The following is a 17,736-nucleotide window of genomic DNA, read 5'->3' on the forward strand; positions in this document are numbered from 1 at the left end:
TATTATGCAATTTGATGAAAGTAATTATCTCTCTTATAATTTAATTTATTATTTTTTTTTTTGTTATTATTATATATATATATATATATATATATAAAATAAAATACTTTAAACTTTTTCATCGTTTGCAGTTACAAATGTCACGGATCGTATCGACAAAATATTATATATATATTTTTTTTTCTGCAATGTGTCTCTTTTTTCTCGTCATTTAAATTTTGTGGCTTTCTTTTTTTCCCTAAGCATCTCGTAAAACTATCACAAAAAATACTGGTTTCCAAACGATAACACAAAAAAATTAAAAAGAAAAAAAAAGAAAATAATACATAAACACGTATATAGTTTAATTTACGCAATTAAGTTGCCTTTCCAATCTATAAAATTTTTAGAAGCTAGAAAACAACAAACACGCATTTCGTGTTTGTAAAAAAGAAAAGAACGAATATTGCTTCCAATTATCAAAATTAATTTCATCGTTAATTTTTATATGCTATGTAGTTATAGGATAATAAAAAAAAAAAGGAAGAAAAAAAAAGAAAACAAAAAGAAATAGATATATTATAAACAAGAAAAATAATACTCTTAAATTGTTGTTATTGTCTCTTATACCCTGTAACCTCTTCTTTCGGAATTCTTTATCGAATTTGCTAGGCATAGTGCGAATATAATACCGATCAGCTGCAAATAAAAAAAGAAAATCAATTAAGAAATCCATTGGGTTTCTCCCTTCGTTTGATTTTAAAAAGAGTATACACAGTAAATATTAAATACATTGAAAAGAATTCTAAGAAAAAGAAAAAGAAAAAGAAAAATTGAAAAAAAAATCGGTAAACTCACCTCGACTACGGCTATACCGATTGCAACACCACCCAATACTACACCAGCATAAACAAGGAAATCTTTTACAGCATTGGCACATCCATGTTTGAAGGCCTGTTCTCTTGGACATTGTGAGTACATATCTACGTCATTGCAACAGCTCCAAGGTATAGTCTTATTAGAATTAATTCTATCGTAATCATCTTTTGAATCGATACCACAACATTGCAACTACAAAACGAAATAAAGATAAATATATATGTATTATACATAAATTTATGTACAACTAATATCCCCGTATTACAGGATACCCTTACAGTACATGATATCTTATTAACACTTTAATACGATTCAAGAATACATATTTTACTCTAACATGATATAAAGATTTAAAAAAAGTCCCATATGATACAGAACCTAATCAAATTAAGTGCAAACATTATCGCATCATCCGATAAATAATAGAAAATTAAATTTAACAGAAAGAAGATAATTCAACTAATTAATTATAATGAAAACTATATTAAAACTTATGGAACAATTAATCTCTTTCGAATTTTGTTGTTGATTGTAAATAAAAAAAAAATATCCGATACGTTTAGAAAAATTGATTAAACATTGTTATACTTACGTTCTTCTGAATGACGTCTATAATTTCTTGACTCGTGTTAGAAGTCCAATATTTGTTGAATAATTCTGCGTACGAATTCTTAACATTTATATTAGAATCTTTGAAGACGACAAATGCGTAAATCGCAACGGCAATTTGTATTATAAATATCGTAAGCAGGAACGATGCAAACTGAAATGAATACATTGTAAAGATATATATGTCGTCTTATTAGAATCTAATATATAAAGATTTGATTGAATACTGTTAGAGAATTGGCAATTTGGAAGAGTATAAATCATTCTAACCGGTTGATCTAGATCTTAACGGCTGAGCTTCGAATTTTGTCAATATTGATAAGTAATTGGATTTAACATACTTTTACAGTCTGATCAAGGTTAAGCAATAACCGTATATTTAAAATTGAAAAGTAACAGATCGATTAAGCTATATAAAAATACAAGTAGCGTAGACATTAGATTAGTAGGTCAAATTGTATTTAAAACCAATCATGGATATGTTTAGCATTAATATATGTAATACTCACGGTTATGGTCATGCAATGACTTTCACGTATAGCGCCGCAGCATCCGAAGAATGCAATTACAAAAATAATGCTGCCAATGACGATGAACGTCACCGAAGGGAAAGAAATATTTTCTTCTACGGCATCTTTGTAATTGCTAATATTTACGTGCATGAGGACACCAACTATGAGAATAGCTAGACCACATAACTGTAACAATCAATATTGTTCTTTGAGTATAACAAATAAATTCAAATATGTGTATTATATAAATGTCCACATAAATGTACTAATTTATATCTAACAAGTAGTCAATTAATATTATTAGAAATTATTTATGTATTAAGCAAAGAATTTTTAATCCAATCACGTAAATATATCGTATTTCTTTATCTTTTTTTTAGAAATATAAACTGACGACAAAAATTGTAAATGCAGTGGGTGACACAGGTATAATATTCGAATAATTTATATTAGAACTGTTTGCTATTTTTATTACCTTATATTACTCAATTAAGTGCACGTATACCCAAATGGGGTCTGATAGTAAAAGTTTTACTTTATATTATGAGGTCATCCTCGCTCACACGACGACGACACAATTTTTTCTAGAACTATTGAGTCACCTCTAACGTGACGCTTCTTTATTCAATTAAAACAAAAAAAAAAACTAATAGGTAAATAAAGAAAAAGTTTTATACAAATATTATTTGTGCAAGCATACGCGCGTCTTGGTATGATTACGCGAATATAAAAAACCTTCAAAAACACCAGAATGAATTAAATTAAAATATTAACCCGGAACATGCAATTAGTGTATTTAATAAAAAACATTTGGTTGCACCTTAAAAACATACATCGGCAATTACTTAAACTAATAAATTTATAAGTGTTTATCTTAAAGTAATTAAAAATGAAAATATAAAAAGGAAAAAAATTGAACATTACTCGATCTTTAGCCGTCAAAAAAAAAAACACAATCGCGTTCATCCATTGCGATAAAATAGAAAATTGTAGTGATATCGTATTGTAATATCGGGAAAAAATCCTTGGAAACTTTACACGCAACGCGATATTATTCGCATTCTAAACCTATCTATTTCTCCTCACGTGTGGAATAATTTACATTGAGATTATCGCAGGTGTATTTGCGCTAGGGCGGACTTTATTTGGCCTTGAAATTTCATGAAAGAGTTTTTTTACCGGTGTATCCAAGCATGTTGCAGTCGATTGTTCGTTCGTTCGTTTATTCGCATTCGTCGGTACTATTTAAAAATTTTATAATACTTCGAATAACATTGGAATCACGTAACCAATCTGATGGTATCCAATGAGAAGAGCACATTTTAATAATATAGATAATATATATCAGCGTTTCTCAACCACCAATTTATATTCAATTTTTAATCAATCGCAAAATAATAGCTATTACACTTTACTTCAAAAGCAAGAAAAGTAATTAACTTGTGTATAAAAGATTAATTGATAATACGAATGATAAATAAGTTATCATAGAATGTTCTTATATCTTTTCAATCTTTTTCAACTTTATTTCTTTTCGATCATCTCGCGTATCGAAACTGATATTTATTTTTAATTAAATTTACTTTAAATCATATTAAATTTATCCTATTTATTTAATATTATTATTACTATTATTATATCAATTATTTCTTTAATTTTTTCTAACAAAGTAGAATAAAGGGATAAATGAAATAAAAATAATCAACTGAAATATAAGGCACAACAGATAATTATTTGTATTACCTAAGAGAGCTAAAAAATTGAAATAATATAACGTTCCAAATTTTTTAATCCATATTCCTATAGCGACCCTAATCTAGCAGATTGAAAAAGATGATTGAAAAACACTAAAAATAGATAGTAAAGATAATAGATACATTTTTCGTTTATAATTAATAATCGTTATCTGATGTTTATATCAGATTATTATCAGAATTCATATTGATACTTAAAAATTTTTCCGAATTCATCGATAAAAGAATAAAATTCATTATAACTTTCTAATATTTAAGATTTCATTCGGTAAACATATCATACATGAATACAATACTTATCGTATAGGAGTGTTCAAAGAAGTAACGATAACATGGTACAAAAATATCAAAGAGAAAGGAAAACGAGGATGATGATATCATACTTCTTCTACGAAATTCGATCTTTTCTTAACATTTTGATTTCCAGTAAACTTTTGAGTAAGGTCTCACAAATTATTCATTTTAATAACAATCATTATTACGTATTACTCGTAATAAAAGGAAACTACGACGACGACGACGGTGATGATTATGATGATGATGATGATAATGATAATAATAATTATAATAATTATAATGATGACGATTATGTCATATTATGTTTTTTCTGCAAGAATTTTAAATTTACTCGAACGTAAGATTTAAATGTAATACGCTTCTTCTTAAGGAAATACACGAAAATCCCCCAAAATAATTCGCTTTAAACAACGATCGTTTTATTCACCATCTTGTTTTATTAACGTTCGTTTATAACGAACACCTACGCAAATTATTATCTAATTTTCTTTCATTGCGTACTTCCTTTTTCGCAATAATTCATAACGAGACAGGTACTTAACTATTTCTATTGCTATTTATCTATGAAGAAAAGCAAAACGCGTAAGGAATAGATTAAAAAAAAAAAAAAAAAAAAAAAAAAAAGAAATAAAGAAAAAACTCAAACAATTCATTTAGAGTTAAACGAAAGAATTCGTTAACTAAACGACGTTTTATCGCTGTTTAAGAGTCGCAATAACTAATCGTAACAGGAAATTTGCGTTTGATTTCCTTTTTCTTTCCTTTTCTAAACTTCCGAGACGTAAAATAATATGCGTCATAGGCGGATAAGAACCAATGAAACTGTAATGTAAAAAATTATATATATATACACATATCTAAATATTCGATTAAATTAAATTCGTGTACCTTCTTACGAATGACGTTTCTAACAATTGAGAAGAAAAAAAAGGACAAATAAAAAAATAAAAGAATGCTATTCTTAAATACATTTGATGATGTTTAAGATAACGTTCGCGATAAGATATTTTTATTCTGTTCTTATATCCTCCTTATATATAGATTAGATACATTCAGTCGTAGATTAACTCGTTTAACTTCGTAACTCTTTCTTGCACGTTTTTAACCACTGCCAAGATTTTAAAATAAGAATCTTTAATTTAAAAATAATTGCATTAAACTTTATACACATTTTATAAAAGTTTCAAGATACTATGTAGGAAAAATAAAATTGTGATTGAACAAAAAAAACAAAATGAAAAAAGAAAGTGGCGTCTATTGTTAGACCCAAAACTTTTCAACCAACTCGTATGTATATATATATAATGTTATATTACATATATATTACATTTGTATATATTTATTGATTGTTTCAAAATAAATTTGTAAAGATATAAATGTACGTACTGCGAAAATGAAATTAAATATAAATAGGAGATATTTTATTAATCCCAGTCCGCAACCCATCTTGAATGTTTCCTATGTATTCTGAACAAGAAAAATATCAATCACTTAACACACCGTAAGTGTTTACCAAATGAAATAAATTCAACAGGTTATTTCGTGATGCGCGAGCGCACAAAACAGCCTACCACTGAACACGACGATTGAAATTTAACTGCACTACCGTTAGCTCTATTCTCTGATCTTGGACTGTTCGTTTACGTACAGGTACCCCCACTCTTTCCTTTATCCCATCTCTCCCTTCTCCCTCTCTCTCTCTCGTACACATACGCACACATATGCACACTCTTTCTTTCTCTGTTTCTCTTCTTAATGTATGACTCACGTTGTCGCCCGTCTCGTAACATTTGTTTGTTCTCTCAAGTTATCAGCAGATACTATTATTTTATTTCCTGACTTATACTGAAAATTTACACGCACGGTTTTGATTCATATTTTTATCATAATTTTTCTTTCTTCGTTGATAATATTTGTTTTCCGTCGGTCGATGCTAATTTATAATATGTAATATATAATTATACACATTTTTTAAATATATTTTCAATTACATTATTTTAATCATGTTATCTTTCTTCTTTAGTTTTAACAAAATATGATGGTTCAACGCGTTTATATAAAAATTAATATTATTACAAATTTAATAATAATTTCGTATATATAATATTGTGAATATAATATAAAATTCAACGAAATTATTTTTGTTCAGATCATTTAGGATTATACATATGTACTTTCTTATGCAAGGACATAGCACGAATAGTACCGATGGTGTACATATATAGACATTTATATATATGTATTAAGTAACTACGTTTACATCTATGTCCTCTAAAGCAGTGGTGCGCAAACTGTGTCGCGAATTTCTATTAATTTGAAGGAAAACAAAATACAATTCTGAAATATAAATACGTTGTCCGTATTCAAATGATACAATCACGACGTTTTATCAAACATACATACAAAAAAAAGCACATTATTCTATGTTTTATGATCTAATAAATAATTTGTATATAAAAGATTTTCATTGTTTTTAGAATAACGAGCAACAAACGTTAAATATACAAACGATATTCCCTTTTTTATTGTCCTTTATTATAATTTCCTATAATTGTATCGCAAAATATTCTTATACAGAGATTTATTTATAAAGATAATAAAACCTATTTTCTCTAGCAAATTATTTTCTAATAATTAAAAGTAATATAAAAGTATGTTAATTTATCAAGTAAACAAGATAAGAAATCTCATTGATGTCATAGAAAATATGTTCTATTTTGTAAATGGTTTCCTTATTATTTTCATAACGTTACGTCATATTAGTACCCTTCTGATGAGTCACTTTTAGTCATATTTTTTGAACAATATCTTATCATTGAGAAAATCGATCGCATGATAAAATCTCGACATAATCCGTTTGCCAAAAACGATCAATCGAACATATGTATCTACTTACTTTCATTAATTTCATCGAACACAATATTGAGTTATTTATTTTTAAAACAATAAACTACGTTTCGTTTAATGACGATTGTCGATTCAGAAGCTTTGAATTATTATCTGGTTGATATATCACTTGGGAGGATATTCTGCGTGTCAACGCATCTTGCCTTCTTCTTTCTATCCTATCCGTAAATGCTTTCACATAACATGCTGAACATATTATTAAACAAATCTAAAAATAAAAAAATAAATAAATGAAATGAATTATTTTCATTAATATCGATTAATATAAATATAACGTTTGATGATAAATTCGCGTGAATGAAAGTGAATTTCATTTACTTTCAATAATAATCCACCGAGACCGAGTAAAAACACATGTAATAAAATCGATCTCGCACGACTTATCATAACATGATGGCAGCCTCTGGCATACATGGAAGTACAAGTGGATTTATCGTTGTTTGACTTTAGAGACACTAATGTATCGCAACAAGACCACGGAACCGAATTTTGCCCACGGTAATCGGTTGGTCCGTCCATGCCGCAACATTGAAACTATAATAATATTACATGTTAATTAACACTAATTATACGTATAAATATATTTTGAATATAGATATGAATTTATCTTTAGCAAGATAATGACTTCATAAATGATTTTTTAATGAAAATAAGCAAGAAATTTCATAATGTATAAAAAGAAAATAGAAAATTTACAAGTTAAATAAAATTAGTTGATGCTATTTACAGTATTAAATAAAAGTTAATATTAATTACGGCAATATCAATGCGTGGGCGTTTCAGAGTAAAATCAATACATAGAAAAATATCATTACGTTGAGGATAATTATTGATTCATTGTCATAATGGCATATCTCTTACAAAAAAAAACAATAACGCATGTGAACTTATCAAAATAAAAATGTAAAATACATATATACTAAAATTCTTGGCGTAAAGAGAAGATAAAATGCCGTTTAATACATTTATTAATATAAAAAACTATATATATAAATATTAAATTAAAAAAATAATAAAAGAATTTATAATATTCCAATAATGACGTATACATTTACCTTAGTTTGTACGTGTTCCCATAATTGTTCATTGTCTTTAGCTACAAATACTGTTCTAAGACGTGTAGCCGGAAGGAAATCTATTTGTTCGTGTCTGACAAGTGCCCATATTCCAGCAGTCGTTTCTAATATACCAATTATCGCCAAACTTGTAACAAACTAAAGATCAAACAGTTTATTGTAATAACAATTTTTCTTTTTAAAATCAATAAACGAAGGATCCGTATTTAGATCAATTGATTATTTTGCTTACTAGTATCACTTGACTCTTTTGCGTAAATTCGAGAAAATGCCATGACAACCAACCAACGGCACATGTGAATAAACCCAAAACCAAAAGAGTAATTGATGGACCGTAAACATTGTCAGGTGTGAGTTGTTTGTATTCGGCTAACTGATATAAAAAAAATCCAGCGAAGGTTGAAGCTACTATTCCTGAAATCTGAAAATAAATATTACCGGATATGAGATCTTAGAGTATATGATAGATAAAACTACGTAGTTTTTTTTCTGTGAAAATAAAAAAAAAAATTAAGAAAATGTACGTTTTAAAAGTATGACTCAATGATTATCTGAAACTTCTAACAATGATAAGATATATTTTCTTGTAGTAACACTTATTGTTAGCGATATCAATTATTTACAGATATATTACATTTCTTTGGGATTAGATAAATCTCATGTCAATAAAATAGAACGTAGATAAAAATAATTTGCCTCAATAAAAATCAGAGAATCGAAACGTTTCAAACATCGCGAGCACGAAATTTACAACGAAAAGCGTATCAAAATAATAAACGGTATAGACCAACGTTAGGAGAAATAAATATTAATAAATCGATCAAAAAATAAATGAAAAGTTAAAACCAACGAGTTTAAATAACAACGAGTTTAAATAACAACGATTGACGAAGCAAAGAATTCCGATAGAATAATTCATTAATCGATCGATGTGATTTTGATCTTGAAACAATTTTCTACTACAAATAATTCAAATCTTCTACATATTTCAAATATTAATTCTATTAAAATAACTGATTACAATATTAACAACATAAAAATAACAATTATTATTTCATAGCTATTTTTAGTCTCGTTTATTTTCAAATATTATTTCTTACAAATACATATATATGTATGTATGCAAATATATGCGTATATTAGTAAGAAAAATATTGGTAAAAAGAAGATTAGAGGATTAAAAAAAAAAGTAATGAAGTATCGAGAAGAGAAGGAACGTCAAAGGACGCATCGCAATATAAATTATTTTAACTAAATACAATATATGTGAAAAGAAAAAAAAAAGATTAAAAAATAGGACAAAAAACGATCTAGGAAGGAGCATATAACTTACGCCAAGAACGACGGTACCAACGATTAGAAGATATCGTAAGCAGTTGAGTGCTCGTGCCATTTCACCATTTCACGTTTATAAATACACGCGCCCAGGAGACGAAAAGAGGGCGAGAGTTAACTTGGTGCGTGCGCGCGCGCGTGTATACATGCAACACGCGCAAATATACCAACAAAGATGAAAGAAATAGAGTTAAATATGTATATGTATATGTATATATATGTACACTTGTAAACGCTTCAGTAAACTTTGGTCGAAGCAAACGTTGTGTTATAATAATCACGAGGGCGACACAATCACAAAAGATCTTGGTTCTTCAAGCGCGCGTCTTTCGATCTCTTCGAAAGTCTCACTTATTCCAACAAATAAAGCGCTGCTAATGTCGTATAATCTTTATCTACGAAGTACCTCCTCCTTTTTCAAATTTTTTTTGTAACAAGTTTATCATTTTTGTCTACAGTAAAGTGTTATAGGATAAGTTTAGAAGATACGGGTATGTTAGATATAGAATTTACCCCCAACGTGACTATTCTCTTCTCGAATATTATATGGAAATATTTCTTACGTATTTTATATATCTCGTTTCTTAATTTACAAGTAGATCAATCAAAGTATTTATTTAATGATTTTTTATTGGAATTATTGTACAAACATATCGAATTTTTGATTTATCTTGAAAACTTCGATCGTTTTAAGATACTTTTTTTTGGAGGGGGGAATTTTTAAAGCAATCAAATTTAAAACTTTATCTAATTGAATAAATTTATACGTTAGCTAAAATAAAAAATATAAATGATATTCTTATAAGTAAAGAATTATTGATACAAAAAGAACAAATAAAATTATAAATTTTATTCTCGTGTAAAAAACAAGTCTTATCCAACTCGATAATATTATTCTGATATTTAAATTTCACGCGCTACGTTTACATATTGTATATATATACTTGTATATACGTATATTTATATTCTCTGTATATAATCTCGAATTTCTTGCAAATGGTTTAACGAATGTAAAGAATACCGACGATGCTTGCACGACGATGTCTTGTTCAACTATAATACTAAATATCTAGAACACATGTGAGTTTTATAGCTAAGGTACAGGTGTTTAGGGTATGACTAACCCTTCGTTACGCTATGACCAACGTTCGATCGATACAAAAAAATGTGTTTCATTTAAATTCACCACCTTTGATAAATCATTTTTAGTTTATACTTCATTTCTTTCAACAAAATGAATAATGTAATATGCGCGAGTATCAATTGGAATAATATTTTCAATAATTATTTTTCAAATGTCAATTTTCTTCTATAAATTCAATTAATTCTCAAATGTCACGAACATGAATGATCCCCTCTATTTTAAACAAAAGATCATTTTTCACGCGTCATCTGCATTTACAATCTAATTGTTGGAATACAATTTGTCAAACTTTTTCAAACTGTAACAAAAATGGTGCCACAACTTAAGTTTATAATCCAAGAACTTTATGCATTTCAATCGGCCGATTATCTTAATCGGATAAGACAATTGAATTCAGAAGATACCAAAAGGACTGTGCGTCCTTCCAAAATCGATGATAAATTTGAAGAAGAATATTTTGAAAAAAGGTATTAGGAATACATCAGGTTTGCGTGTTTCATCGAAAGACGCAGGCGTCCATTCGACGCGACGCTATTGATTCGAATGCGCAACAACGAAGGTAACTTACTCCTGGAAAGATTAGGTTGCATTAGTATGACGGGAGTCTAGTCGAAGTTCTATTTCTCTATCAATTATACTTACACTAGGCAATATATGTTAAAAAAGAAACGTGAAGAAAAAGAATAAAAGATAAAAGCTCGAAGTGTAATAAGTGTTAGTACACAAGTAATTAAGAAAAAGAAAAAAGAATAAAATATAAAATATGGTCGGTCCCAATGTGTCATTGTGACTAACCGTACCGGAGGGTGGTGGTGTATCCTCCACGTCCACGCAAGGTGCAACTTTGCGAACACCTTCCGAACACGATCGACTGAACACGGAACTCGCGACGCTGTGTAAGGTAAAAAGAAAAGAAATAAATGAATAAATACTAATTGACAGGTCTAAATTATTTGTTTTTTCTTATACGAGATTGTTATAAAAAATAAATAATAAAATTGATTAGAAAAAATACGTACAGGTCTATCCTGTGAGCCCTGTAACAGGGCCTGGTGCGGCAAGATCCGTATGGGAATTAAGTCCCGATCCCGACATGGTCGGGCATCTACCCAGCAATCTGCTTTCGGGTGGGACTCACCAGAATCAAAATTCTGATAAAAATACTAATCGAAGGGACAGCAATGGACCGGATGATAATATATATGCCGAGGCGGCGCCAGGCCAAAGTCCAAGCGATGAAACTAAACAAATTTTTGATCTTCTTAGAGCAAGGTGATTATAATTTTACAAATTTATTATAATTTGTTATTTATTGTTCATTGTAATTACCGTATAAAGAACGATCTTTTACAGTGTGTAATATATTATATTCATCGATATAACAATCAGGAAGAGATACTTTATTGAAATGTTTGTGTTACAGTGAGGTAGAAGCAGTCGAGGAATTGGTAGAGAAAAATGGATTGAGCATATTAAATGTCCGAGATGAATGGGGATATACACCTGCTCATTGGGCTGCTTTGGATGGTAACATCGAAGTACGTGAAATAATATCTACATTGTCCTTGATAATATTTTATAGTCTGAACAAGATTTAATATAAACGATAATGCAAACAGGTGATGAGATATCTTATAGAACGGAGCGGACCAATTGACCATTCTTGTCTAGGAACGCAGGGTCCCAGGCCTATACATTGGGCATGTAGAAAGGGTCACAGTGCTATAGTGCAATTATTATTAAAGGTAAAGACAATCGTATCAGAACAACGTTATTTTCTTGTAACAATTTGAATTTACTTTTAGGCCGGGGTCGCCGTCAATGCTGCCGATTTTAAAGGTTTGACTCCTCTAATGACAGCCTGTATGTTTGGAAAATTTGCTACGGCCGCCTTTCTTCTTGGATCTGGTGCTATGGGTCATCTAACGGATATCAATGGAGACACCGCACTTCATTGGGCAGCTTATAAAGGACACGCCGAATTAATAAGACTTTTGATTTACAGCGGCGTCGATTTGCAGAAACCCGATTATTTCGGATCTACTCCTCTACATTTAGCTTGTCTATCGGGAAATATTAGTTGCGTTAAGATATTGTGCGAAAAGAGTAAGATCGAATTGGAGCCACGAGATAAAAATGGTAAAACTCCATTACAATTGGCTAAGAGTCATCGTCATTCAGAAATCGTACGCATATTACAAGCTGAACAAAAGCGCAGAGCTAGATGGATTCCACCGATCAATGAACTCTGGTTCGTAAATTTTCGTTATTCTTTTCTTTTTTGTTATATCTATCTAAAATAAACTCGACGAATTTCTATCAACAATCTATAACGTTTTGATAGGGCATTATTATTTGGAGGAGCTGGTAATAGTAAAGGACCATTATTATTGTTCATGATATCAGTTTTACTATGGGGTTATCCTATGTATTTACTTAAATGCATTCCATTGACTTGGAATCTTTTGCGAGGAAGTCATTATTGTTTTATTTATTGGAATATCGTCATGTGGATTTCATGGATAGTAGCTAACAGAAGAGATCCTGGTTATGTACCACAAAATAGTGAAACTTATTATAGGGCTATAAAGCAGGTAATTTATTCATGAAAAATTTCCATTTAAATTAATTGGAATCTTCATTTCATTGAAGATAATTCTAATTTGAATATTTTTTCTTCTGTATTTTCTTTTTTTAGATACCGTATTTTGATAAATGGAAGAAAAGAAATGTTTTATTATCGCGTTTGTGTCACAGTTGCAGATGTTTCAGACCGTTAAGAGCTAAACATTGTAGAATTTGCAACAGATGTGTCACTTGTTTTGATCATCATTGTCCTTTCATATATAACTGTGTTGGATTAAGAAACAGGTGAGTTAATTTATACTGCTAACAAATGCTAATTTATATGTCTTTCCGCATCGAGATATATCTGTTCCAGAATGTGGTTTTTCTTATTTGTAATGTGTGTGGCGATAAATTGTTCATTTACGTTGTACTTTGCGTGCTATTGTATGGCTATCGAAGGCATCCAATTGTTATATGTCTTGGGTGTATTAGAAGCACTAGTCTTTTGTGGCCTTGGATGGATATTAACGTGCACTTCGGTAAATATAATATAAATCTCTGATTTTTGAACAATACCTTTTCATTTAATTTGAAAAAAATAATTATTTATCTTTTTGTTTTAATACAGGTACTTCACGCTTGTATGAACCTAACGACTAACGAAATGTTTAATTATAAGAGATATCCGTATTTAAGAGATAAGAAAGGTAGATATCTAAATCCATTTAGCAGAGGTCCTGTACTTAATTTCATTGAATTCTTCCTTTGTCCTTCTGATCATCGAATAAATGATCCTCAGAATTATCAAATTCTTACTGAAGATGTTATGTAATGTCATTTGTAAACTACACTTTGTATGCAAATCTAACAGATGTAATTATTTAATCCAAAATCTCTGCCTTTTTGAACTTTTCACGTACTCGTATTTATAATAACACCGCCATATTTATATTACACGTTTATGCTAATAACATTTTTTTTTACTGCATCAATTCAAACATTTGTTCGATGCGCTTTAATAAATTATTCTTTAAATACAATTGTATAGTTTATTACAATTATGTATATCTATAAATATATATATATACTTGTGATCATAAATATATTTATTACAAAATAGTATCAAGTATTTGTATAATAAAATCTATAAAACACGGTTCACGATAAATGTATTACAGAAAAATCGAATTTTCCTTAAACATGAATTCAATTAAAAAGTTTAAAAAGGCCTCTATATAATTTTTAGTAAAGCAATAATCTACTATACGCACAATATGTAATATACAGGATATTATCGTTTTAATTTGTATAATGAAACATTACTGTAAATAATACTAATAATAATAATAATAATAATAATAATAATAATAATAATAAACTTCGCTCTTATTTTACGAATGTGTGTGTTTTACTGTATTAAAATAAAACGATTACCTTATATATTACAAATTTGTAAAAATACGTGTATAAACTTATCTATATAAAAAATGGTAATAATATTTTTGGTATTCTGTTATAAAAATCGTAATACGAATAAAAGCCTTGTTAAAATGAATAAATATAATCTAATTAGATATATAAAAATGATTACTTACGTTAAATAACATCAATTTCACTACTGGCAGTTATTTGGCATGCATGTTACCAATAAATATATTAAGTTAATCGAATGTAGATTAGGTATTAATTGCCCACATTACTTTAACTCGTAACAGAAATCATAATTTGGTGGGGGTTCAGGAATTGGCGGTGGATTTTGAGGTATGTCAATTCCTTCTGCATCCAAAAGTCTTAATTTAATATCCATAGATAATAAAGTTTCCAAATCATTTTCAGCTTCCTTGCTGGTCATTCTATGATCTATGAGAACAATAAGAAAAATTTATTTAATATTAAGTAATATATACATCACTAGATTGCTAAATAATATAGAAATTTAAATTTACTAAGTAAGGCATTAATGCCATCCGTCCAATAATCAAAAACTTGCTCGTCAGGTGCAACAAAATCTAGACTGGAAACTTCCACCGAATCCAACATTAAGGAAAATGCTAATTGATGGGTTGTTTTTCTTCGCTGTAAATCTTTCATATGAGGACAGTCTCTCCCAGTTATTAAACCCCGAATCTCAACAATAGGTAATTTAGTTGGTAATTCATCTATCGATGGTACTGACTTTTCATCGCAGTCTCCATAATGCAATACTTTGTGATTTGGTGATAAACGCACGTACCAAAATTTATCCTTAATTCTCTATAAATTTATAAACGTAAATTAAATTGACTTTAACGTTATTCTACTTTAATATAAAGTCAATTTCAAATAAAAATCATTTACCTGTCCTCTAGCGCTATATTTCATAAATCTAGTTCCTTCTACTAAAAATCCGAGACGTTGTTGTTGAATTAACTCCAATATTTCAGGCGTAATTTGTTCTCTGAGTTCAACGATCGGTCTTGCATGACTTTCCCACTCCTCACGACTAGTTCTTTCTTGTTGCCAAAGATTAGTGATCATTGAATATGTCAACTGTTGTAATTTACTTTTAAATTTATCTAGTCCTGTTGGTTTGCACAGAAGAGCTCTTGTTATTTGCTCTCTTACAACGGAAAATACTTTTACGAAATCCTCAGTAGTAGCTCTCATTTCTTTCCATGTTTTATTCAACAAAACTATACAAACGCAATAAAATTCTTCAAATGGATGATCATGTGTAAAAAACATTGGATGGTACGATTGTCCTTGTTCACTTGGTGCTTCTCCAATACGTAACACCTAATTAAAAACGGAAGATTTTAATAAATAATTTATATCGTTATAAAATAAAAATAGCACTTACGAATATATATATATATATATATACAAATATGTAATTTTTTGTATATACCTCGCACAATAATTTGACAAGTTCAACGCTTGTCCTACCAAATGGGCATTCATGTTCATCTGCACGACAAGAGTTTTCTAACACAACCTTCGTATAATTTTCCATATGATTACGAGCAAAATATACCATACAATCCAGCGCTAGCATACCAGGGGGGGTTTCGGTAAAATCAAGAGCAGGATTAATATCATATTTAAAACCTAATTTTTTATAATCTTTAGCGTATAATCCTTGCTTGCGAGCAGCCACATCTATTCCGATACAACCTTCCGTGTCAAATGCAATTCGTCTAAGTTCCTTTATTTTTTCATGCGCATCTTGATCTTGTGGATCCATTTTAGTCATCATTCTTTGTTCTAAAAGGCTTAAAATCTGTGTTTGTAGGACATACAGTTGATGGGCCATTTCTGTACCAACCTAAAACCAACCCGAAACCATTAGAATGGTAATAAATATATATAATAGTAATATATAAAATATAACTACATCATACCTGTCCACTAGATTTAATTATGTTGGTAAGAAAAACGTTTCGAACTTGCTTTGATTGCAATGTGGCAGAGACAGCTCTTCGTTTGGATGTGTCAGCTTTGAGAAATAAAGCGTTAATCAAAGCAATAGCATTTTGCTGTATTTGTGGACTTGAACTTTGCAGATGCATTACCAAATTAGGAAAAGTAACTTCTTTTTCAACTTGAGCATATTTGCCTGATGAATTCAAAACAATGTTTTCTAAGATACTAAGTGCTGCTTCGATTATATTGGTATCTAAAGACACTGATTGATTATTCACATAGCTTGCTACTTTATTAATGAATGGTATCTCCAAGATATCCCAAGATACAATCCCATGATCCATCAATTCTACGAAGGACTGAAGAGAATATGCTAAAGCGCTACCTTTATATATTCCACACTCAACCTATATATACGTATATGAAAAGAATAATAACCATATCTTTACAAAATTATTAGTTGAATTAATAAAAAGAGATATGAAAGAGATTAAAATACCTGAGAGACAATGAGACCTAATCCTTGTTTATTGATAAATTCTAATGCAAATGTCATATCTGTACTTAATGAGCTTAATTTCTGTAACGCTGCAATGTTCTCCTCTGAAGTGCCACTATTCAATTTTGTCAATATATCCGTAGCTATCTTAGAAGGAGAAAACTCTAATCTTAAAATACTACCATTTTTTACTTCGTTACGATTCTTTTCTGTAATATAATTTTGATTATTATTTTCAGAAAATTGTAACGAATATAATTCTGAATCAGAAAGACCCCATCCATTACACAGCTCCTACAAATGAAAAACACAGAATTTTTAATTCATTTAATAATTTTTATAGTTACATTTACATAAATTGTATCAAGATTAAGACTTTATTTACCTGAATAATACCAGTTAATGGTTGTTTTTGATTAAACTCAATTAACTGCGGTACTTGATCTGTCATCTGAACAGCAATTTTCACGATATTGGAATCCTTTTGGACCGGCATTTTGTACACGTAAATTGAACAGTTAATTGTAACTAACAATTATATATTTAAAATACATATAATGCATTCATTAAGTGTCCATTTATAATATCATCATTATTTTGACATGACTCATATTATAAAAGTGACAACTGTCATTCAAAAATACTCCTTCTCAATTATATATTGATATATTTATACAAAATATTCGTCGTTAAAATTACGTCATTATAAAATTCAATGCAAGTTTCGCATTGTCATATTATTTTTCATAAAAAGTCAAACTCACATAATAATACA

General features: G+C 29.2%; 4 protein-coding genes across 5 annotated transcripts; 1 reads left to right on the forward strand and 3 right to left on the reverse strand.

Annotated features, from left to right (window-relative positions):
- Positions 1-323: 323 nt before the first annotated feature.
- LOC106783762 (CD63 antigen-like) lies at positions 324-5,699 on the reverse strand. Of its 2 annotated transcripts, XM_014742588.1 has the most exons (6): positions 5,602-5,699; positions 5,417-5,497; positions 1,977-2,165; positions 1,451-1,621; positions 838-1,050; positions 324-678 (listed from the first exon to the last, which is right to left on the reverse strand). In XM_014742588.1, exons 2-6 carry the CDS (start codon positions 5,474-5,476, stop codon positions 604-606), a joined length of 708 nt encoding a protein of 235 aa, XP_014598074.1. In that variant the 5' UTR covers positions 5,477-5,497; positions 5,602-5,699; the 3' UTR covers positions 324-603. The 2 variants fall into 2 exon arrangements, with proteins under 2 accessions (XP_014598074.1, XP_014598073.1); XM_014742587.1 differs by having other exon boundaries at positions 5,417-5,676.
- Positions 5,700-6,535: 836 nt separating this feature from the next.
- On the reverse strand, positions 6,536-9,522 carry LOC106783727 (23 kDa integral membrane protein-like). The gene is made up of 5 exons (XM_014742518.1): positions 9,347-9,522; positions 8,246-8,434; positions 7,993-8,151; positions 7,256-7,471; positions 6,536-7,145 (listed from the first exon to the last, which is right to left on the reverse strand). Exons 1-5 carry the CDS (start codon positions 9,404-9,406, stop codon positions 6,981-6,983), a joined length of 789 nt encoding a protein of 262 aa, XP_014598004.1. The 5' UTR covers positions 9,407-9,522; the 3' UTR covers positions 6,536-6,980.
- Positions 9,523-11,042: 1,520 nt separating this feature from the next.
- LOC106783804 (probable protein S-acyltransferase 23) lies at positions 11,043-14,093 on the forward strand. Its single transcript, XM_014742695.1, has 9 exons — positions 11,043-11,393; positions 11,514-11,764; positions 11,916-12,030; positions 12,112-12,237; positions 12,298-12,743; positions 12,837-13,086; positions 13,191-13,363; positions 13,434-13,599; positions 13,689-14,093. Exons 2-9 carry the CDS (start codon positions 11,586-11,588, stop codon positions 13,890-13,892), a joined length of 1,659 nt encoding a protein of 552 aa, XP_014598181.1. The 5' UTR covers positions 11,043-11,393; positions 11,514-11,585; the 3' UTR covers positions 13,893-14,093.
- A 483-nt stretch (positions 14,094-14,576) lies between these two features.
- Positions 14,577-17,667, reverse strand: LOC106783787 (engulfment and cell motility protein 1). Its single transcript, XM_014742639.1, has 7 exons — positions 17,347-17,667; positions 16,962-17,255; positions 16,441-16,869; positions 15,948-16,364; positions 15,398-15,835; positions 15,007-15,313; positions 14,577-14,920 (listed from the first exon to the last, which is right to left on the reverse strand). The coding sequence occupies exons 1-7, from the start codon at positions 17,455-17,457 to the stop codon at positions 14,757-14,759; spliced, it is 2,160 nt and encodes a 719-aa protein (XP_014598125.1). The 5' UTR covers positions 17,458-17,667; the 3' UTR covers positions 14,577-14,756.
- Positions 17,668-17,736: the final 69 nt, after the last annotated feature.

This window comes from Polistes canadensis, unplaced genomic scaffold (assembly GCF_001313835.1).
Source record: "Polistes canadensis isolate GaletaPanama2010 unplaced genomic scaffold, ASM131383v1 scaffold_25, whole genome shotgun sequence".
In the NCBI taxonomy this organism is placed as follows: Eukaryota; Metazoa; Arthropoda; class Insecta; order Hymenoptera; family Vespidae; genus Polistes; species Polistes canadensis.

Coding starts and splice junctions, on each gene's coding strand:
- LOC106783787 (XM_014742639.1), bottom strand. CDS start 17,457: ATGCCGGTCCAAAAGGATTCCAATATCGTGAAAATTGCTGTTCAGATG. Junction 17,256..17,346: donor CATTAACTGGTATTATTCAG/GTAAATAAAGTC, acceptor TTTCATTTGTAG/GAGCTGTGTAATGGATGGGG. Junction 16,365..16,440: donor TAATTAAATCTAGTGGACAG/GTATGATGTAGT, acceptor GGTTGGTTTTAG/GTTGGTACAGAAATGGCCCA.
- LOC106783727 (XM_014742518.1), bottom strand. CDS start 9,406: ATGGCACGAGCACTCAACTGCTTACGATATCTTCTAATCGTTGGTACC. Junction 8,435..9,346: donor TTGGTACCGTCGTTCTTGGC/GTAAGTTATATG, acceptor ATTTATTTTCAG/ATTTCAGGAATAGTAGCTTC. Junction 7,472..7,992: donor GGGAACACGTACAAACTAAG/GTAAATGTATAC, acceptor ATATTATTATAG/TTTCAATGTTGCGGCATGGA.
- LOC106783762 (XM_014742588.1), bottom strand. CDS start 5,476: ATGGGTTGCGGACTGGGATTAATAAAATATCTCCTATTTATATTTAAT. Junction 2,166..5,416: donor TATTTAATTTCATTTTCGCA/GTACGTACATTT, acceptor TGATTGTTACAG/TTATGTGGTCTAGCTATTCT. Junction 1,051..1,450: donor TAGACGTCATTCAGAAGAAC/GTAAGTATAACA, acceptor TTCGTTTTGTAG/TTGCAATGTTGTGGTATCGA.
- LOC106783804 (XM_014742695.1), top strand. CDS start 11,586: ATGGTCGGGCATCTACCCAGCAATCTGCTTTCGGGTGGGACTCACCAG. Junction 11,765..11,915: donor TTTGATCTTCTTAGAGCAAG/GTGATTATAATT, acceptor TTTGTGTTACAG/TGAGGTAGAAGCAGTCGAGG. Junction 12,238..12,297: donor TAGTGCAATTATTATTAAAG/GTAAAGACAATC, acceptor ATTTACTTTTAG/GCCGGGGTCGCCGTCAATGC.